At 46.5% G+C, this 23,672-nt stretch overlaps 1 protein-coding gene across 1 annotated transcript; it reads right to left on the bottom strand.

Annotated features, from left to right (window-relative positions):
* Positions 1-636: 636 nt before the first annotated feature.
* On the bottom strand, positions 637-23,313 carry LOC140065837 (formyl peptide receptor 2-like). The gene is made up of 2 exons (XM_072113394.1): positions 23,261-23,313; positions 637-1,663 (listed from the first exon to the last, which is right to left on the bottom strand). The coding sequence occupies exons 1-2, from the start codon at positions 23,311-23,313 to the stop codon at positions 637-639; spliced, it is 1,080 nt and encodes a 359-aa protein (XP_071969495.1).
* Between the last annotated feature and the right edge of the window lie 359 nt (positions 23,314-23,672).

Genomic DNA, 23,672 nt, shown 5'->3' with positions numbered 1-23,672 from the left:
ATACAAAGGACCAGTATTTTTATACTTTTTATTTTTATATTTGACTTTGCACTATTAAACAGAAAAAAGTGAAAAAGTGAAGTCCAGTATTAAACTATTAAAAGAAACATACAAAAAGAAAACCGTTCCTTTGATGCCATTCATCTTAGTTTTTCTATTTTTTGTTATGTATTTTGTGCCGAATTTATTTTAATTTTTTAAATATGACAATTTGCTTTTCTGTTCCTGGTTTTTATATGGTATAATTTGTACCTTTTTCCTCGTTCCATAGAAGAATCTTTCTAAAGCGAAAGTTTGGCTGGCATAGCTTTGCGCCTGTTTTATAACAATTGTGTCAAAAGAGGCACATTTCCAAAAAATAAATAAGGTAAATTAGATTCATATAAGGCGAAAAGAAGTGCAATACAGAAAAAAGGAAAAACTAAATAGAAAAACTAAGGACAATGACCTCCATTGTGTTTCTTATGAGTCAAAAGAAGAAGTTTCACAGTAATGAATATACATCGGAGGGGAATGATGGTTGGTGGTGTGGAATGGTGCTACTGTCTCCAAAAATAATGCTCATCACTTTATACTTAAATTTAAATTATTTTAAAACAATTAAAATTCAATGCCCCCATATAACCTCAAACTCATTCATGGGACTAATAAGTGTTGATTTACAGTTTGTAACATGGTAGTGGCAGTAGTGTCCCCACAATCAATGTCCGACCTTTCATCTAAAACTTTCTCCAGCATGATAGGGATGGACTTTACAAACTTCCTTTTTAAATCTTGGGAAAACAAAATGTAAAGAATGGGGTTGACATAACTACTGAAGTAGGCCAGACAGACAAAAACCTCTGAAAAGATCACATCTATTTTCGAGTACCGGTCACTGATCGGTATTAAAGACCACGTGTTATATGGAAACCAGCAAATTAAAAAACTTATAATGACAGTGGTGATGACCCGAAAAGGCCGTTTAGACTTTTTGGATTTTCTAATTTTTTTTAATTTGTCGAAAAGTAGAACATAAGAAAGAAAAATGATAGCAAAAGGCACGGCAAACATGCAGATGTTTTTGGTGATGAACATGGCATTTCTTTTCTTTTTTTTAAGGGTTGTAAAGTCATAAAATTTGGGGAAACACTCAGTGACAAAGTAAAAGGCGTGATTAAATACTAGATAAGGGACACTCAGCAGAAGACTCAATATCCAAATGAGTATAGCAATAGTTGTGGCCAACCGGGGAGTCCTGCGGATTTTGGTCCATATTGGCCAAAAAATGGAGACACGTCGATCAATGCTGATCACGGTCATAAAATACACACTACACAACATATTTATGAACAAAATAGTCATTCTAACTGTACACAGGAAATGGTCATAGTAAATTTCATAGTATAAGGCCCACTCTGAAATACGCAGAGGAAGTGATGTGATGAAATCTGCCATGGCCAGATTGAGGAACCACACAGCATTAACAGTCCTCATCCTGAAGCCAGTGATCAAGATGACCAAACCGCTTCCGATGACTCCCAAAATTAAAGTCACACTGTACCATATGATGCACATATTAGGTATGTGGTCAAACACGTTATATGACTCATATTCAAAAAACAAGCTGGTGTTTTGTTCTATGTTAGGACCAGAATTAAGCCAGACACTTACATCGAAATTCCTGCAACATAAATTGCAAATATGTATGACTTGTACAAAAATATAAGTCAATAAGTATTAGGATGCCCCTCTTTAAAATTTATGCCAGTGAGTCCATATGTCCCCACCCACTAATATTCTATTTCCCTACAAATTAAGTGAGAGGCATAAGCAGGGCTACATCTGCCATCAGGCCACCTGAAAATCTTGCCTCGTGCTGCAGAATACAGAGCCCTATGGGAGCAGTGGCAAAATCTGTTTTCCTAAAGCGGGCAATTCCTGCACCCATTGGCACCCGAATTGGCCACCGGGTAAATCAATCACACCTGTCTCTTGAAGACAGGTATGATTGATATGCAGAGCGATGCAGTGCCTGTGACTCTCCACAGAGTCACGGCTTAATGAACAGCCGGGAGAAGAAGAGATCCGTGCCTCATGGGAGCACACTGTTCACATGTAAGTATATATTTTTTTTATTTTTACTGGACACGTATTGATTAGAGATGAGCGAACATACTCGTCCGAGCTTGATGCTCGTTCGAGCATTAGCGTACTTGAAACTGCTCGTTGCTCGGACGAGTATTTCGCCCGCTCGAGAAAATGGCATCTCCCGCCGTTTTGCTTTTTGGCGTCCAGAAACAGAGCCAATCACAAGCCAGGAGACTCTGCACTCCACCCAGCATGACGTGGTAACCTTACACGTCGATAGCAATGGTTGGCTGGCCAGATCAGGTGACCCTGGAATAGACTAGCCCCTGCCCGCGCTGCTCGTATCATTCTCTGTCTGGATGCCGCTAGGGAGAGAATTGCTGCTGGTCAGGGAAAGCGTTAGGCTGTTCTATTAGAATAGTGTTAGGCAGGAGTGATTCTACAAGAACCCAACAGCCCTTCTTAGGGCTACAATTACGTTTTATTTTACTTTTTTTTGTTTTCTTGTGGCTGGGCTTGCTGGCATTAGTAGTGCAGCTAGTACCATATTGTGAGGAATTTTGCAGGGAGACTTGCTACCGTTGTGTTTAGCTCTTAGTGACACACATATCCATCTCAAACACCAAAGTGGGACAATTTATTAGGGGTTTGATTTCAATTAGGCACAGTCTGTCAGTTTCTTTTTATTTTGCGTTTATTTTTTGATAACTCAGCGTCATCTCATCTGGCATAGCAGTGTGCTTTCATAGTTGGCTAGAAAATAGCCATAGGAGAATCCAAACGGCTTACTTAGGCCTACAATAGCGTTATATAGTTGATTTTTGGTTGATTTGCTGGTGGCTGGCCTTGCTGTAGTGCATAGTTGGCTAGAAAATAGCCATAGCAATAGGATAGCATCGTTTGGTTTTAAAAACAAAAAAACACAAAAAAAAACAAAAAAAACACAAAAAAAATAAAAAAAAATTTACAGTTATAACTTTAATTTTCAAAATGTTTAACCTGAGGGCTAGGGGTAGAGGACGAGGGCGGGGACGTGGGCGTCCAACTACTGCAGGGGTCATAGGCCGTGGTCCTGGGCGGGGTGAGACACCACCTGCTGATGAGGGAGCAGGGGAACGCTGCAAAGCTACAATCCCTAGGTTTATGTCTGAAGTTACTGGGACTCGTGGTAGAGCACTGTTGAGGCCAGAACAGTGCGAACAGGTGATGTCGTGTATTGCCGACAATGCTTCGAGCAATTTGTCCACCAGTCAGTCTTCCACGCAGTCCACCCATGTCACCGAAATCGGCACTCCTCCAGCTCCTGCACCTCAGCCTCCTTCCCCCAGTCTGCCCCCTCCCAGGAAAATTTGGCATTTGAACCGCCATACTCTGAGGAACTGTTTTCTGGACCCTTCCCAGAGTCACAAACCACTTGTCCGGTTGCTGCTGAGCTCTTTTCTGATGCCCAGGTTTTACACCGGTCGCAGTCTGTGGGTCATGATGACCTTCTTGACGTAGAGGAAGAAGTGTGTAAAGAGGTGTCCGACGATGAGGAGACACGGTTGTCAGACAGTGGTGAAGTTGTTGTCAGGGCAGGAAGTCCGAGGGGGGAGCAGACTGAGGGATCGGAGGATGATGAGGTGACAGACCCAAGCTGGGTTGATAGGCCGGGTGAACACAGTGCTTCTGAGACAGAGGAGAGTCCTCGACCAGAACAGGTTGGAAGAGGCAGTGGTGGGGCCAGACGGAGAGGCAGGGCCAGAGCTGGTGCATCAACGCCAAATGTTGCCCGTAGTCAAGCTCCCGTGGCGAGGGCTAGATTTTCAGAAGTCTGGAGGTTCTTTAAAGAAACACCGGATGACCGACGGACTGTGGTGTGCAACCTTTGCCAAACCAGAATCAGCAGGGGTTCCACCACTACTAGCTTAACTACCACCAGTATGCGCAGGCATATGAATGCTAAACACCCCACTCAATGGGGTCAAGCCCGTTCACCTCCGGCTGGGCACACCACTGCTCCTTCCCCTGTGTCATCTGCTAGTCAGCCCCCTGCCCAGGACCCCGGCCCAAACACCTCCCGTGCGAAAACCCCATCTTCGCCTCCACGATCCTCCACAGCATCCACCAGCGTTCAGCTCTCCATACCCCAGACGCTGGAGCGCAAAAGGAAGTATAACGCAACCCACCCACACGCCCAAGCCCTCAACGTCCACAACTCCAAGTTGCTTAGCCTGGCGGCCGCCCCTCGGTCTACGGTCCGCCACTACTTTTCCCGATGTGCCGTCCCAGCCCTGCACAAGCACGTGTCAGAGAACATCATCCGTGCCCTGACCAACACTGTTTCTGACAAGGTCCACCTGACCACGGACACGTGGACGAGTGCTGCCGGGCAGGGCCACTATATATCGCTGACGGCACATTGGGTTAACTTGGTGGAGGCTGGGACCGAGTCTGACCCTGGGGCTGGTAAAATACTGCCGACGCCGAGGATTGCGGGGCCTACCTCGGTCCAGGTCTCAAAGGCCTACTATGCCTCCTCCTCCTCCCACCCCTCCTCCACCTCCTCCGAATTACCATCCGTGGGCATGGCGCCATCAGTCGGTAGCTCTAGGCACAGCAGCAGTGTCGTCGCTAAGCGACAGCAGGCGGTGCTCAAACTGCTGAGCCTAGGCGATAAAAGGCACACCGCCCAAGAGCTATTACAGGGCATCACGGCGCAGACCGATCTGTGGCTGGCACCGCTGAACCTGAAGCCAGGCATGGTTGTGTGTGACAACGGCCGTAACCTGGTGGCGGCTCTGCAACTCGGCAGACTGACACATGTGCCATGCCTGGCCCATGTGTTAAATCTGATAGTTCAGCGTTTCCTCAAGACATACCCCAATCTGTCTGATTTGCTCACGAAGGTGCGCCGCATCTGTGCGCATTTCAGGAAGTCCAGCACAGATGCTGCCACTCTCAGGGCAGCGCAGCGCCGCCTCCAACTGCCTGCTCACCGACTGTTGTGCGACGTGCCCACAAGGTGGAATTCAACATTAACCATGTTATCCAGAGTTTACCAGCAGCGCAGAGCGATTGTAGACTACCAGATGTCAACTTCCACCAGAACTGGTAGTCAGGTCAGTCAGCTTCCTCAAGTCTACAATGAGGAGTGGACGTGGATGTCTGATATCTGTCAGGTGCTTAGTAACTTTGAGGAGTCAACACAGATGGTCAGTGGCGATGCCGCCATCATCAGCCTCACCATCCCGCTGCTTGGCCTGTTGAAAAACTCTCTGGTCAGCATGAAGTCGGAAGCTTTGCGCTCGTCACAAGAGATGGGGGAAGAAGATTCCCTTGTTGATAGCCAAAGCACCCTTAGGTCTGTTTCTCAGCGCATATCGGAGGAGGTGGAGGAGGATGAGGAGGAAGAGGAGGAGAATGTTGGCGAGACAGAAGAGGGGACCATTGTTCAGTCCTTCACTTTTCAGCGTGTATGGGCAGAAGAAGAGGAGTTGGAGAAGTTGGAGGAGGAGGAAATGGGCAGTCAGGCCAGTGAGGGGAGTGAATTCTTGCGCATTGGGACTCTGGCGCATATGGCAGATTTCATGCTAGGCTGCCTATCCCGTGACCCTCGCGTTCAAAGAATTTATTCCAGCACCGATTACTGGGTATTCACTCTCCTGGACCCACGGTACAAGCAAAATCTTTACACTCTCATCCCTGGAGAGGAAAGGAGTGTGAGAATGCATGAATACCAGCAGGCCCTGGTGCACAAGCTGAAACAGTATTTCCCTTCTGACAGCGCTAGCGGCAGAGGGCGTTCTTCTGCGGGACAAGTAGCGAGGGAGAGTAGGCGAGCAGGCAGCTTTTCCAGCACTGGCAGGGGTACGCTTTACAAGGCCTTTGCCAGTTTTATGTCACCCCAGCAAGACACTGTCACCTGTCCCCAGTCTCGGCAGAGTAGGGCTGATCTTTACAGAAAGATGGTGAGGGAGTACGTAGCTGACCATACCATCGTCCTAAATGATCACACAGCTCCCTACAACTGCTGGGTTTCAAAGCTGGACATGTGGCACGAACTGGCGCTATACGCCTTGGAGGTTCTTGCCTGCCCTGCCGCTAGCGTGTTGTCCGAGCGGGTTTTCAGTGCAGCTGGTGGCATCGTCATCGATAAGCGTACACGCCTGTCGACTGACAGCGCTGACAGGCTGACGCTTATCAAGATGAATAAAGCCTGGATTTCTCCGGATTTTCATTCTCCACCAGGTGAAAGAAGCTCAACCTGAATAATGTATGCACTCCTCCTCCTCCTTGTCCTCCTTCTCCTCCTCTTTGTACACTACAGCAGAGGAAACTGGCTATTTTTTGCCAGGGCCAACTGGCTCTAGCTATAGTGCTCTATGTATTTAATTTTTCTGGAGGGCCACCTACCCGGTCCTCTGTTTTAAGCAATTTTTGGGAGTGCCACATACAGGCACTCAATCTATTTAATTTTTCTGGAGGATCACATACCTGCTCCTCTGGTTTGAAAACTTTTTTGGACTGCCACATACAGGCACTATCCAAATTAAATTGTCTCCATAGCAGCCTCCACATGTCGTCTTTTTAGCTGGCTCCACACGTTGTCTCCATTGCTACCTCCACACGTCATCGCCATAGCTGCCTCCAAAAGTCATCCATATAGCTGCCTCCATACATGGTCCCCTTATCAAACGAGCTGTGTCAGGAAGAATTTTGGGTTGTTTTCATGGCTTCCACATCAAACTTGTTAACTTTGTCGCCACCCTGCTGTGTAATCCACAAAATATTCTGGCAAACTTTTATCATTTACCGATATTATTTCAGCGCTTCTTGCGCATCTGTTTACATTCCCCTCACCCGCCATATCCCAAACTTATAAGAACGCTACTACACTTGATCTTATACAAAAGGTTCTTAGAAGTGCTGTTTGGGGAGTAGCCTAGAGACAGGGGCTTGGATTGGCGAAAGCTCGCCTGGCAGCGGAGCGCTAGCTCCATCCCAAGATCCAACTAACATAGTTTTAACTAGCACCTTTAATCTACTACTAGTTCACTGCCTCCATACATGGTCCCCTTATCAAACGAGCTGTGTCAGGCAGAATTTTGGGTTGCTTTCATGGATTCCACATCAAACTTGTTAACTTTGTCGCCACCCTGCTGTGTAATCCACAAAATATACTGGCAAGCTTTTATCATTTATTGATATTATTTCAGCGCTTCTTGCGCATCTGTTTACATTCCCCTCACCCGCCATATCCCAAACTTATAAGAACGCTACTACACTTGATCTTATACAAAAGGTTCTTAGAAGTGCTGTTTGGGGAGTAGCCTAGAGACAGGGGCTTGGATTGGCGAAAGCTCGCCTGGCAGCGGAGCGCCAGCTCCATCCCAAGATCCAACTAACATAGTTTTAACTGCAGCACCTTTAAACTACTACTAGTTCACTGCCTCCATACATGGTCCCCTTATCAAACGAGCTGTGTCAGGCAGAATTTTGGGTTGTTTTCATGGATTCCACATCAAACTTGTTAACTTTGTCGCCACTCTGCTGTGTAATCCACAAAATATACTGGCAAACTTTTATCATTTATTGATATTATTTCAGCGCTTCTTGCGCATCTGTTTACATTCCCCTCACCCGCCATATCCCAAACTTATAAGAACGCTACTACGCTTGATCTTATACAAAAGGTTCTTAGAAGTGCTGTTTGGGGAGTAGCCTAGAGACAGGGGCTTGGATTGGTGAAAGCTCGCCTGGCAGCGGAGCGCCAGCTCCATCCCAAGATCCAACTAACATAGTTTTAACTGCAGCACCTTTAAACTACTACTAGTTTACTGCCTCCATACATGGTCCCCTTATCAAACGAGCAGTGTCAGGCAGAATTTGGGTTGTTTTCATGGATTCCACATCAAACTTGTTAACTTTGTCGCCACCCTGCTGTGTAATCCACAAAATATACTGGCAAACTTTTATCATTTACCGATATTATTTCAGCGCTTCTTGCGCATCTGTTTACATTCCCCTCACCCGCCATATCCCAAACTTATAAGAACGCTACTACACTTGATCTTATACAAAAGGTTCTTAGAAGTGCTGTTTGGGGAGTAGCCTAGAGACAGGGGCTTGGATTGGCGAAAGCTCGCCTGGCAGCGGAGCGCCAGCTCCATCCCAAGATCCAACTAACATAGTTTTAACTGCAGCACCTTTAATCTACTACTAGTTCACTGCCTCCATACATGGTCCCCTTATCAAACGAGCTGTGTCAGGCAGAATTTTGGGTTGCTTTCATGGATTCCACATCAAACTTGTTAACTTTGTGGCCACCCTGCTGTGTAATCCACAAAATATACTGGCAAGCTTTTATCATTTACCGACATTATTTCAGCGCTTCTTGCGCATCTGTTTACATTCCCCTCACCCGCCATATCCCAAACTTATAAGAACGCTACTACACTTGATCTTATACAAAAGGTTCTTAGAAGTGCTGTTTGGGGAGTAGCCTAGAGACAGGGGCTTGGATTGGCGAAAGCTCGCCTGGCAGCGGAGCGCCAGCTCCATCCCAAGATCCAACTAACATAGTTTTAACTGCAGCACCTTTAATCTACTACTAGTTCACTGCCTCCATACATGGTCCCCTTATCAAACGAGCTGTGTCAGGCAGAATTTTGGGTTGCTTTCATGGATTCCACATCAAACTTGTTAACTTTGTGGCCACCCTGCTGTGTAATTTACAAAATATACTGGCAAGCTTTTATCATTTACAGACATTATTTCAGCGCTTCTTGCGCATCTGTTTACATTCCCCTCACCCGCCATATCCCAAACTTATAAGAACGCTACTACACTTGATCTTATACAAAAGGTTCTTAGAAGTGCTGTTTGGGGAGTAGCCTAGAGACAGGGGCTTGGATTGGTGAAAGCTCGCCTGGCAGCGGAGCGCCAGCTCCATCCCAAGATCCAACTAACATAGTTTTAACTGCAGCACCTTTAAACTACTACTAGTTCACTGCCTCCATACATAGTCCCCTTATCAAACGAGCTGTGTCAGGCAGAATTTTGGGTTGTTTTCATGGATTCCACATCAAACTTGTTAACTTTGTCGCCACTCTGCTGTGTAATCCACAAAATATACTGGCAAACTTTTATCATTTATTGATATTATTTCAGCGCTTCTTGCGCATCTGTTTACATTCCCCTCACCCGCCATATCCCAAACTTATAAGAACGCTACTACACTTGATCTTATACAAAAGGTTCTTAGAAGTGCTGTTTGGGGAGTAGCCTAGAGACAGGGGCTTGGATTGGTGAAAGCTCGCCTGGCAGCGGAGCGCCAGCTCCATCCCAAGATCCAACTAACATAGTTTTAACTGCAGCACCTTTAAACTACTACTAGTTTACTGCCTCTATACATGGTCCCCTTATCAAACGAGCAGTGTCAGGCAGAATTTGGGTTGTTTTCATGGATTCCACATCAAACTTGTTAACTTTGTCGCCACCCTGCTGTGTAATCCACAAAATATACTGGCAAACTTTTATCATTTACCGATATTATTTCAGCGCTTCTTGCGCATCTGTTTACATTCCCCTCACCCGCCATATCCCAAACTTATAAGAACGCTACTACACTTGATCTTATACAAAAGGTTCTTAGAAGTGCTGTTTGGGGAGTAGCCTAGAGACAGGGGCTTGGATTGGCGAAAGCTCGCCTGGCAGCGGAGCGCCAGCTCCATCCCAAGATCCAACTAACATAGTTTTAACTGCAGCACCTTTAATCTACTACTAGTTCACTGCCTCAATACATGGTCCCCTTATCAAACGAGCTGTGTCAGGCAGAATTTTGGGTTGCTTTCATGGATTCCACATCAAACTTGTTAACTTTGTGGCCACCCTGCTGTGTAATCCACAAAATATACTGGCAAGCTTTTATCATTTACCGACATTATTTCAGCGCTTCTTGCGCATCTGTTTACATTCCCCTCACCCGCCATATCCCAAACTTATAAGAACGCTACTACACTTGATCTTATACAAAAGGTTCTTAGAAGTGCTGTTTGGGGAGTAGCCTAGAGACAGGGGCTTGGATTGGCGAAAGCTCGCCTGGCAGCGGAGCGCCAGCTCCATCCCAAGATCCAACTAACATAGTTTTAACTGCAGCACCTTTAATCTACTACTAGTTCACTGCCTCCATACATGGTCCCCTTATAAAAACGAGCTGTGTCAGGCAGAATTTTGGGTTGCTTTCATGGATTCCACATCAAACTTGTTAACTTTGTGGCCACCCTGCTGTGTAATTTACAAAATATACTGGCAAGTATTATCATTTACCGACATTATTTCAGCGCTTCTTGCGCATCTGTTTACATTCCCCTCACCCGCCATATCCCAAACTTATAAGAACGCTACTACACTTGATCTTATACAAAAGGTTCTTAGAAGTGCTGTTTGGGGAGTAGCCTAGAGACAGGGGCTTGGATTGGCGAAAGCTCGCCTGGCAGCGGAGCGCCAGCTCCATCCCAAGATCCAACTAACATAGTTTTAACTGCAGCACCTTTAAACTACTACTAGTTCACTGCCTCCATACATGGTCCCCTTATCAAACGAGCTGTGTCAGGCAGAATTTTGGGTTGTTTTCATGGATTCCACATCAAACTTGTTAACTTTGTCGCCACTCTGCTGTGTAATCCACAAAATATACTGGCAAACTTTTATCATTTATTGATATTATTTCAGCGCTTCTTGCGCATCTGTTTACATTCCCCTCACCCGCCATATCCCAAACTTATAAGAACGCTACTACACTTGATCTTATACAAAAGGTTCTTAGAAGTGCTGTTTGGGGAGTGGCCTAGAGACAGGGGCTTGGATTGGTGAAAGCTCGCCTGGCAGCGGAGCGCCAGCTCCATCCCAAGATCCAACTAACATAGTTTTAACTGCAGCACCTTTAAACTACTACTAGTTCACTGCCTCCATACATGGTCCCCTTATCAAACGAGCAGTGTCAGGCAGAATTTGGGTTGTTTTCATGGATTCCACATCAAACTTGTTAACTTTGTCGCCACCCTGCTGTGTAATCCACAAAATATACTGGCAAACTTTTATCATTTACCGATATTATTTCAGCGCTTCTTGCGCATCTGTTTACATTCCCCTCACCCGCCATATCCCAAACTTATAAGAACGCTACTACACTTGATCTTATACAAAAGGTTCTTAGAAGTGCTGTTTGGGGAGTAGCCTAGAGACAGGGGCTTGGATTGGCGAAAGCTCGCCTGGCAGCGGAGCGCCAGCTCCATCCCAAGATCCAACTAACATAGTTTTAACTGCAGCACCTTTAAACTACTACTAGTTCACTGCCTCCATACATGGTCCCCTTATCAAACGAGCAGTGTCAGGCAGAATTTTGGGTTGTTTTCATGGATTCCACATCAAACTTGTTAACTTTGTCGCCACCCTGCTGTGTAATCCACAAAATATACGGGCAAACTTTTATGATTTACCGATATTATTTCAGCGCTTCTTGCACATCTGTTTTCATTCCCCTCACCCGCCATATCCCAAACTTATAAGAACGCTACTACACTTGATCTTATACAAAAGGTTCTTAGAAGTGCTGTTTGGGGAGTAGCCTAGAGACAGGGGCTTGGATTGGCAAAAGCTCGCCTGGCAGCGGAGCGCCAGCTCCATCCCAAGAACCAACTAACATAGTTTTAACTGCAGCACCTTTAATCTACTACTAGTTCACTGCCTCCATACATGGTCCCCTTATCAAACGAGCTGTGTCAGGCAGATATTTCGGGTGTTTCACCAGATACATAGTGGAACGCGGCCCATCTGTCGCCGCCATGCTGGAGACCTGAAGTTGCAATCATAGCAGCGCAATATGGATGCCCCATACTGTCGCTCTTAATCATGGAACCATTTCCGTAAAAACAATTAAAAATAGAACCCCTATGCTATTCCATTATTCCTAGGTGAAATATTCAAACGACCCGGCCTGCTTTGAAAATTATAATTTTTTCAAAGTAAACGCTTCTGGCCCCCAGGCCCATTTTGGGTGGGGAGGAGCCGAGAGACATGGGCTTGGACAGGCAAAAGCTCGTCTTGCAGCGGACCGCCAGCTCCATCCCAAGATTAGGCAGCCTCAGAGGCATCCATGCATGCTGTCCCTGCTGTTTCCTGTCCATTTTGCCTCCACGATCCTCCACAGCGTCCACCAATGTCTCCATGTGCAACTTTCAACTGTCTATACCCCAGACGCTGGAGCACGAGAGGATATGCAGCACATCATCCCCTTATCAAACGAGCTGTGTCAGGCAGAATTTTCAGGTGTTTCACCAGATACATAGTGGAACTCGGCCCATCTGTCACCATGCTGGAGACCTGAAGTTTCAATCATAGAAGCCAAATGGATGCCCCAGTAGTCACTCTTAATCATGGAAGTCGTCTCCATGGCTGCCTCCCCATGTCGTCCCTTTATCAAAAGAGCTGTGTCAGGCTAATTTTTCGGGTGTTTCACCAGATACGTTATGGAACTTGGTCACTATGTCGCCACCATGCTGTGTTATCGACTAAATATACCGTCAACCTTTTGTTCACATAGGAAATTATTTCAGCGCTTCTTGCTCACCTCCTTTGGTGAAACCTGAGTCCATTTAGGGTATGTCGCCATGACACTCTCTAGCCTGCTGCCGCTGCCTCTGCGTGCCGTCCCCTATAGTGTCAGGGTCAATTATTGGATGTTTTAGATGCTATCTAGCCTCATTCGGTCACTCTGTCATGGCCATGCTGTTGTCCATAATTTTGGCATAATGGTGCGATTAAGCAGCCTCAGAGGCATCCATGCATGCTGCCCCTGCTGTTTCCTGTCCATTTCCGTGGTGTTTCCATCCTTTTCTGAGGTTCCCAGGTGTTTGGCCAAGCTTCCCTGTGCAGACCCTTGGTCCCCTTGAAAAATGCTCGAGTCTCCCATTGACTTCAATGGGGTTCGTTATTCGAGACGAGCACTCTAGCATCGGGAAAAGTTCGTCTCGAAAACGAGTACCCGAGCATTTTAGTGCTCGCTCATCTCTAGTATTGATATAAGTAGCGAGTACTATCTCATAGAGAAGGCTTGAGTGCCATGTTATCTGCAGCAACTTATACAGAAATCCTTGCCTCTTTTAATCCTTAACTAAATTTGTGATTGTTGACTCTACCTTCAAAATATAAGGAGAGTTTTTAAAAGAAACCCACCACCACGGATCTACATACTAAGATAAATCCAATGACATGTTCATCTAATCTATAGTAGGATAACCCTTGTTTTGGCTAATCCTTTAGTCACCCATATCGTTTAATAATTTTTAATTTCCCTAATATGCAAAATTAATTAAAGAGGCTACCAGGGAGTGGAGTAGCCGTAGCTGAGGCTACATGGAGCGGCTACTCCACACCCTAGTAGCCTCTTGCAATCCGCTTACCAATCCAAGTGGCTAAAAGAAGCTACTGGAGCGTGAATTAGCCGCCCTGTGTAGCCTCAGCTCTGGATACTCTATGCCCCAGTAGCCTCTTTAGTAAATTTGCATATTAGAGAAATTAAAAATGATAAAAAATTATAAAAGATTGTCACCAGATATACCTTAAGAGGTAAATCTGTGGTGGTGGGTTTCCTTTAAATCCTATTTTTCTACAGATAATAAAGAATGCCTTTGATATTAGCTTTCTCTATCATTAAAATGAAATAACCTGTGCATTCTGTGTCCATTCCCACTCATAGTAGAGACCGAGTACTGCCTTATTCTATGTCCTGCTGCCCGAGTCTGACTTATAGGGAAGGATCCAGAGACGTGTGCCCCAGTGCCCCCACCAGCAATGTCAAAAAGTCAGCTCCTAGCTGTGAGATGACTGTCTCTGGGATTGATGGGCAGTGGCAGTACTACCGCACTGCATGTACGCCTGCTTCCAAGCTGTGAGTGTCTCACTGGCTCTGTCAGTGAAAGTTTGCCCAACCAGTCATTTTCCATTGCATTTTGCATCTAGTGTGCTTTTCAAGAGCTGTGCTCATGGAACTAAGTATTTATTTCCTAACAGATTACCCGGCCAGATCTGTGAGTGGAGGAGAGAAAACTTTCAGGCAAGTAATGACATGTGGAACTGGCATGGCAACTGGGACTAGAAGTCAGCACTACGGCCACAGCCAGCTAGGTCAACATGTAAATAGCAGAATGTTTATCACATTAAGGATAGTTTAGAATAGTAATTTGTCTGGGCTACATTCAGTGGGGTCCCTCTCCAGATTTTGTGCTCTGCGACCTACACCTACCGTAATCGAGCCCTTATACTGCCCCACACACTCCAAGAGAAAACCCATGAGTGCTGCCTCTCCACCTACTTGTACAGAAAGCCTATTTTTGTATAGTCATTTTTCTTTTCTAGTACTTTGCAAGTGGTGAAAATTTATTTTTCTTCTGATTTTGAAAATTTCTGAAGGTTCATGATCACTGAAAGCCTTCTTATCTTTCAGAAGCTAAATAATAGGAATAAGCATATTACACATATTCATCTGTCTGGTTCTGCAGAGTATTATTATTCAGCTACATTTCAGCTTTTGTCGTTTGTCCAGATTCAGTGGCTGCTCGATACTTAACACCTAAAGAAAAAAAGAAAACTGTGTAGACACTGGTACCACAAAAGGGGTGTGCCCTAATGAAAAGGGGCATGTGCCAAAAATTATGCAAATGCAACAAACTTTTGGCCTATTGTTCAGGGATAAACAAAAAGTCCACTAATGAAAGTTACAATGTTAGACTAGATAAAGCTTTAGACAGGCTTATAATTTAGCAATGGACAGTGTGATAGTGTAAGATTATCTACCTGGTACATAATAACTAGAGATGAGCGAGCACTAAAATGCTCGGGTACTCGTTATTCGAGACGAACTTTTCCCGATGCTCGAGTGCTCGTTTCGAGTAACGAGCCCCATTGAAGTCAATGGGAGACTCGAGCATTTTTCAAGGGGACCAAGGCTCTGCACAGGGAAGCTTGGCCAAACACCTGGGAACCTCAGAAAAGGATGGAAACACCACGGAAATGGACAGGAAACAGCAGGGGCAGCATGCATGGATGCCTCTGAGGCTGCTTAATCGCACCATTATGCCAAAATTATGGGCAACAGCATGGCCATGACAGAGTGACAGAATGAAGCTAGATAGCATCTAAAACATCCAATAATTGACCCTGACACTATAGGGGACGGCATGCAGAGGCAGCGGCAGCAGCGGAAGGCTAGAGAGTGGCATGGCGACATACCCTAAATGGACTCAGGCTTCAAACCAATGGGTAGCAGAGAGGAACCAAAGAAGGTGAGCAAGAAGCGCTCAAATAATATTGGTACATGATAAAAGTTTGCCAGTATATTTTGTGGATTACACAGCAGGGTGGCGACAAAGTTAACATGGAAGCCATGAAAACAATCCAAAATTCTGCCTGACACAGCTCGTTTGATAAGGGGACGATGTATGGAGGCAGTGAACTAGTAGTAGATTAAAGGTACTGCAGTTAAAACTATGTTAGTTGGTTCTTGGCATGGAGCTGGCGCTCCGCTGCCAGGCGAGCTTTCGCCAATCCAAGCCCCTGTCTCTAGGCTACTCCCCAAACAGCACTTCTAAGAACCTTTCGGATAAGATCAAGTGTAGTAGCGTTCTTATAAGTTTGGGATATGGCGGGTGAGGGGAATGTAAACATCTGCGCAAGAAGCGCTGAAATAATTTCCGTAAATGAAAAAAGTTTTCCAGTATATTTTGTGGCTTACACAGCAGGGTGGCGACAAAGTTAACAAGTTTGATGTGGAATGCCCTGCAATAGCTCTTGGGCGGTGTGCCTTTTATCACCTAGGCTCAGCAGTTTGAGCACCGCCTGCTGTCGCTTAGCAACGGCACTGCTGCTGTGCCTAGAGCTACCGACTGATGGCGCCATGCCCACGGATGGTAATTCGGAGGAGGAGGAGGTGGAGGAGGGGTGGGAGGATTTGGAGGTATAGTAGGCCTTTGAGACCTGGACCGAGGTAGGCCCCCCAATCCTCTGCGTCGGCAGTATATGACCAGCCCCAGGGTCAGACTCGGTCCCAGCCTGCACCAAGTTAAGTGTAGTAGCGTTCTTATAAGTTTGGAATATGGCGGGTGAGGGGAATGTAAACAGATGCGCAAGAAGCGCATGATGCGCATGGAGCTGGCGCTCCGCTGCTAGGCGAGCTTTCGCCAATCCAAGCCCCTGTCTCTAGGCTACTCCCCAAACAGCACTTCTAAGAACCTTTTGTATAAGATCAAGTGTAGTAGCGTTCTTATAAGTTTAGGATATGGCGGGTGAGGGGAATGTAAACAGATGCGCAAGAAGCGCATGATGCGCATGGAGCTGGCGCACCGCTGCTAGGCGAGCTTTCGCCAATCCAAGCCCCTGTCTCTAGGCTACTCCCCAAACAGCACTTCTAAGAACCTTTTGTATAAGATCAAGTGTAGTAGCGTTCTTATAAGTTTAGGATATGGCGGGTGAGGGGAATGTAAACAGATGCGCAAGAAGCGCTGAAATAATATCCGTAAATGGTAAAAGTTTGCCAGTGTATTTTGTGGATAACACAGCAGGGTGGCGACAAAGTTAACAACTTTGATGTGGAATCCATGAAAACAACCCAAATTTCGGCCTGACAAACCTCGTTTGATAAAGGGACGATGTATGGAGGCAGCTATATGGACGACTTTTGGAGGTAGCAATGGAGACAACGTGTGGAGGCTGCTATGGAGACAATTCAATTTGGATAGTGCCTGTATGTGGCAGTCCAAAAAATTTTTCAAACCAGAGGAGCAGGTAGGTGGCCCTCCAGAAAAATGGAATAGATTGAGTGCCTGTATGTGGCAGTCCAAAAAATGTTTCAAACCAGAGGAGCAGTTAGGTGGCCCTCCAGAAAAATGGAATAGATTGAGTGCCTGTATGTGGCAGTCCAAAAAAGTTTTTAAACCAGAGGAGCAGGTAGGTGGCCCTCCAGAAAAATGGAATAGATTGAGTGCCTGTATGTGGCAGTCCCAAAAAATTGTTTAAAACAGAGGACCGGAAAGGTGGCCCTCCAGAAAAATTGAATAGATTGAGTGCCTGTATGTGGCACTCCCAAAAATTGTTTAAAACAGAGGACCGTGTCGGTGGCCCTCCAGAAAAATTAAATGCATAAAGTACTATACCTAGAGCCAGTGGGCCCTGTCAAAAAACAGCCAGTTTCCTCTGCTTTACTGTAGAAAGAGGAGGAGAAGGAGGAAAATGAGGAGGAGGAGGAGTGGATAAATTATTCAGGTTGAGCTTCCTTCACCTGCTGGAGATTTGAAATTAGGAGAAATCCATGCTTTATTCATCTTGATAAGCGTCAGCCTGTCAGCGCTGTCAGTCGACAGGCGTGTACGCTTATCGGTGATGATGCCACCAGCTGCACTGAAAACCCGCTCTGACAAGACGCTAGCGGCAGGGCAGGCAAGAACCTCCAAGGCGTAGAGCGCCAGTTCGTGCCACATGTCCAGCTTTGAAACCCAGTAGTTGTAGGGAGCTGTGTGATCATTTAGGACGATGGTATGGTCAGCTACGTACTCCCTCACCATCTTTCTGTAAAGATCAGCCCTACTCTGCCGAGACTGGGGACAGGTGACAGTGTCTTGCTGGGGTGACATAAAGCTGGCAAAAGCCCTGTAAAGCGTACCCTTGCCAGTGCTGGACAAGCTGCCTGCTCGCCTACTCTCCCTCGCTACTTGTCCCGCAGAACTACGCACTCTGCCGCTAGCGCTGTCAGAAGGGAAATACTGTTTCAGCTTGTGCACCAGGGCCTGCTGGTATTCATGCATTCTCACACTCCTTTCCTCTCCAGGGATGAGAGTGGAAAGATTTTGCTTGTACCGTGGGTCCAGGAGAGTGAACACCCAGTAATCGGTGCTGGAATAAATTCTTTGAACGCGAGGGTCACGGGATAGGCAGCCTAGCATGAAATCTGCCATATGCGCCAGAGTACCAACGCGTAAGAATTCACTCCCCTCACTGGCCTGACTGTCCATTTCCTCCTCCTCCAACTCCTCCAACTCCTCTTCTTCTGCCCATACACGCTCAACAGTGTAGGACTCAACAATGGTCCCCTCTTGTGTCTCGCCAACATTCTCCTCCTCTTCCTCCTCATCCTCCTCCACCTCCACCTCCTCCGATATGCGCTGAGAAACAGACCTAAGGGTGCTTTGGCTATCAACAAGGGAATCTTCTTCCCCTGTCTCTTGTGAGGAGCGCAAAGCTTCCGACTTCATGCTGACCAGAGAGTTTTTCAACAGGCCAAGCAGCGGGATGGTGAGGCTGATGATGGCGGCATCGCCACTGACCATCTGTGTTGACTCCTCAAAGTTACTCAGCACCTGACAGATATCAGACATCCACGTCCACTCCTCATTGTAGACTTGAGGAAGCTGACTGACCTGACTACCAGTTCTGGTGGAAGTTGACATCTGGCAGTCTACAATCGCTCGGCGCTGCTGGTAAACTCTGGATAACATGGTCAGTGTTGAATTCCACCTCGTGGGCACGTCGCACAACAGTCGGTGAGCGGGCAGTTGGAGGCGGCGCTGCGCTGCCCTGAGAGTGGCAGCATCTGTGCTGGACTTCCTGAAATGCGCACAGATGCGGCGCACCTTCGTGAGCAAATCAGACAGATTGGGGTATGTCTTGAGGAAACGCTGAACTATCAGATTTAACACATGGGCCAGGCATGGCACATGTGTCAGTCTGCCGAGTTGCAGAGCCGCCACCAGGTTACGGCCGTTGTCACACACAACCATGCCTGGCTTCAGGTTCAGCGGTGCCAGCCACAGATCAGTCTGCGCCGTGATGCCCTGTAATAGTTCTTGGGCGGTGTGCCTTTTATCGCCTAGGCTCAGCAGTTTGAGCACCGCCTGCTGTCGCTTAGCGACGGCACTGCTGCTGTGCCTAGAGCTACCGACTGATGGCGCCATGCCCACGGATGGTCGTTCAGAGGAGGAGGTGGAGGAGGGGTGGGAGGAGGAGGAGGCATAGTAGGCCTCAAACACCTGGACCGAGGTAGGCCCCGCAATCCTCGGCGTCGGCAGTATATGACCAGCCGCAGGGTCACACTCGGTCCCAGCCTCCACCAAGTTAACCCAATGTGCCGTCAGAGATATATAGTGGCCCTGCCCGGCAGCACTCGTCCACGTGTCCGTGGTCAGGTGGACCTTGTCAGAAACGGCGTTGGTCAGGGCACGGATTATGTTGTCTGACACGTGCTGGTGCAGGGCTGGGACGGCACATCGGGAAAAGTAGTGGCGGCTGGGGACCGAATACCGAGGGGCGGCCGCCGCCATGAGGCTGCGAAAGGCCTCGGTCTCTACTAGCCTATAGGGCAGCATCTCCAGGCTTAGCAATCTGGAAATGTGCACATTAAGGGCTTGGGCGTGCGGGTGGGTTGCACTATATTTGCGTTTCCGCTCCAGCGTCTGGGGTATGGAGAGCTGAACGCTGGTGGATGCTGTGGAGGATCGTGGAGGTGACGATGGGGTTTTTGTGGCAGGGTCCTGGGCAGGGGGCTGACTATCAGCTGACACAGGGGAAGGAGCAGTGGTGTGCACGGCCGGAGGTGAACGCGCTTGTTGCCACTGAGTGGGGTGTTTAGCATTCATATGCCTGCGCATACTGGTGGTAGTTAAGCTAGTAGTGGTGGAACCCCTGCTGATCCTGGTTTGGCAAATGTGGCACACCACAGTCCGTCGGTCATCCGGTGTTTCCTTAAAGAACCTCCAGACTTCTGAAAATCTAGCCCTCGCCGCAGGAGCCCTCGCCACGGGAGCTTCACTAGTTGACACATTTGGCGCTGATGCACCAGCTCTGGCCCTGCCTCTCCGTCTGGCCCCACCACTGCCTCTTCCAACCTGTTCTGGTCGAGGACTCTCCTCCGTCTCAGAAGCACTGTGTTCACCCGGCCTCTCAACCCAGCTTGGGTCTGTCACCTCATCATCCTCCGATCCCTCAGTCTGCTCCCCCCTCGGACTTCCTGCCCTGACAACAACTTCCCCACTGTCTGACAACCGTGTCTCCTCATCGTCGGACACCTCTTTACACACTTCTTCCACTACGTCAACAAGGTCATCATCACCCACAGACTGCGACTGGTGGAAAACCTGGGCATCAGAAAATTGCTCATCAGCAACCGGACAAGTGGTTTGTGACTGTGGGAAGGGTCCAGAAAACAGTTCCTCAGAGTATGCCGGTTCAAATGGCAAATTTTGCTGGGAGGGGGCAGACTGGGGGGGAGGAGGCTGAGGTGCAGGAGCTGGAGGAGTGCCGATTTCGGTGACATGGGTGGACTGCGTGGAAGACTGACTGGTGGACAAATTGCTCGAAGCATTGTCGGCAATCCACGACATCACCTGTTCGCACTGTTCTGGCCTCAACAGTGCTCTACCACGAGTCCCAGTAACTTCAGACATGAACCTAGGGAGTGTAGCTCTGCGGCGTTCCCCTGCTCCCTCATAAGCAGGTGGTGTCTCACCCCGCCCAGGACCACGGCCTCTGACCCCTGCAGTAGTTGGACGCCCACGTCCCCGCCCTCGTCCTCTACCCCTAGCCCTCGGGTTAAACATTTTGAAAATGAAAGTTATAACTTTAATTTTTTTTTAACTTTTTTTTGTTGTTTTGTGGGTTTTTTTTTTTTTTGTGTTTTTTAGTTTTTAAAACCAAACGATGCTATCCTATTGCTATGGCTATTTTCTAGCCAAGTATTACAGCACACTACTATGCCAGATGAGATGACGCTGAGTTATGAAAAAAATAAACGTAAAATAAAAAAGGAAATGGCAGACTGTGCCTAGTTGAAATACAACCCCGGGCCCTAATAAATTTTCCCACTTCGGTCTTTGCGATGGATATGTGCGTCACTAAAACACAGTGGTCGCAAGTCTGACTCCAAATTGCTCCCAATTTGATAGTAGATGCACTGCAGCAAGTACAGCCACCAGCAGATCAACCAGAAATCAAATATATATAACGCTACTGTAGGCGTAATTAAGACGTTTGTATTCTCCTATGGCTATTTTCTAGCCAAGTATTACAGCACACTACTATGCCAGATGAGATGACGCTGAGTTATGAAAAAAATAAACGTAAAATAAAAAGAAACTGGCAGACTGTGCCTAATTGAAATACAACCCCGGGCCCTAATAAAATTTCCCACTTCGGTCTTTGCGATGGATATGTGCGTCACTAAAACACAGTGGTCGCAAGTCTGACTCCAAATTGCTCCCAATTTGATAGTAGATGCACTGCAGCAAGTACAGCCACCAGCAGATCAACCAGAAATCAAATATATATAACGCTACTGTAGGCGTAATTAAGACGTTTGTATTCTCCTATGGCTATTTTCTAGCCAAGTATTACAGCACACTACTATGCCAGATGAGATGACGCTGAGTTATGAAAAAAATAAACGTAAAATAAAAAAGGAAATGGCAGACTGTGCCTAGTTGAAATACAACCCCGGGCCCTAATAACTTTTCCCACTTCGGTCTTTGCGATGGATATGTGCGTCACTAAAACACAGTGGTCGCAAGTCTGACTCCAAATTGCTCCCAATTTGATAGTAGATGCACTGCAGCAAGTACAGCCACCAGCAGATCAACCAGAAATCAAATATATATAACGCTACTGTAGGCGTAATTAAGACGTTTGTATTCTCCTATGGCTATTTTCTAGCCAAGTATTACAGCACACTACTATGCCAGATGAGATGACGCTGAGTTATGAAAAAAATAAACGTAAAATAAAAAGAAACTGGCAGACTGTGCCTAATTGAAATACAACCCCGGGCCCTAATAAAATTTCCCACTTCGGTCTTTGCGATGGATATGTGCGTCACTAAAACACAGTGGTCGCAAGTCTGACTCCAAATTGCTCCCAATTTGATAGTAGATGCACTGCAGCAAGTACAGCCACCAGCAGATCAACCAGAAATCAAATATATATAACGCTACTGCAGGCGTAATTAAGACGTTTGTATTCTCCTATGGCTATTTTCTAGCCAAGTATTACAGCACACTACTATGCCAGATGAGATGACGCTGAGTTATGAAAAAAATAAACGTAAAATAAAAAGAAACTGGCAGACTGTGCCTAATTCTACTCAAACCCCTAATAAATTTTCCCACTTTGGTGTTTGAGGTGGATATGTGTGTCACTAAGAGCTAAACACAACGGTAGCAAGTCCCCCTGCTAATTCCTCACAATATGGTACTAGCTGCAAATAAAAAAAAAAAAAAATTATAACGTTATTGTAGCCCTAAGAAGGGCTGTTGGGTTCTTTAAGAATCACTCCTGCCTAACAGTAAGCTAATAGAACACCCTAACGCTTTCCCTGACCAGCAGCAGCTCTCTCCCTAGCGGCATCCAGACAGAGAATGATCCGAGCAGCGCGGGCAGCGGCTAGTCTATCCCAGGGTCACCTGATCTGGCCAGCCAACCACTGCTATCTACGTGTAAGGGTACCACGTCATGCTGGGTGGAGTGCAGAGTCTCCTGGCTTGTGATTGGCTCTGTTTCTGGCCGCCAAAAAGCAAAACGGCGGGAGCTGCCATTTTCTCGAGCGGGCGAAATACTCGTCCGAGCAACGAGCAGTTACGAGTACGCTAATGCTCGAACGAGCATCAAGCTCGGACGAGTATGTTCGCTCATCTCTAATAATAACCAATATATTTTTTGCTAAGATATACTAATTTGTATGCTGAAATCTTTTTAATTAAAATGTTACATTGGCAGGTCACTGTATAGTGTAGCATGAGGATCACTTGCAATGGTGGACCAGAAGGTCTCCAGTATGACACCACATATCTCCAGAAGCCCACTGCTTTAGATGTTACAACCAAATCTTGTACTTTACTCCAGAGTCTATGACAATATATCATTAGAAACTCAGAAAACATGTTTGCATGTACATTTGGGTAAAGGACATGTCTTGGTGTTGCTAATCACCACAGCAATGAGGAACGATTGTGTTCTTCTGGTGGAAAGTTTATTTCAGTTCTGTAAGACTGTAGATTACTGATGGACCTCTTCAATATCATCAGGACACTTTCAGAAATCTCATGTTTAGTGGAGATCATCAAAAGTGTCTGTGACTCCAGAAGTACAACTCAAGATAAGATTAAGGCCTTACCTGACACTTTCAGAGAGGACGTCTTGCAGATCCTCGCTCGGTCTCCTCTCCATCTTGCAAGACACATCCAAAGAAAATTACTGAGACTATTCAGAATCTTAAGTTATGCCTCTCACATGGGAGTGTATCCTTATGTCCGGACATTATTATCTTTTTTGGCATGGCTTCTTGAGTGATTTGATGCTTAGATCCTGAAGCAGTTGAAACTTTCAAGTTGATAGAATAGATGATATCATTTAAAGGGAATGGATGAACTTACACATAAAGAGCTGCTTTGAGAAAATGTGAGGCTTTCGAAAAAAATTATATGTGGGTCTCCAAATTATAAAAAACTTGTTCAGTAGAAATATATATTATAACAAGCCGTCTTATAACAGCCTGGCTCCACCCGTCTGATGCAATAATCATCTGC

The sequence above is a fragment of the Engystomops pustulosus genome, chromosome 6 (genome assembly GCF_040894005.1).
Source record: "Engystomops pustulosus chromosome 6, aEngPut4.maternal, whole genome shotgun sequence".
Lineage (NCBI taxonomy): Eukaryota > Metazoa > Chordata > Amphibia > Anura > Leptodactylidae > Engystomops > Engystomops pustulosus.
This window is presented reverse-complemented; position numbering and strand designations above follow the sequence as displayed.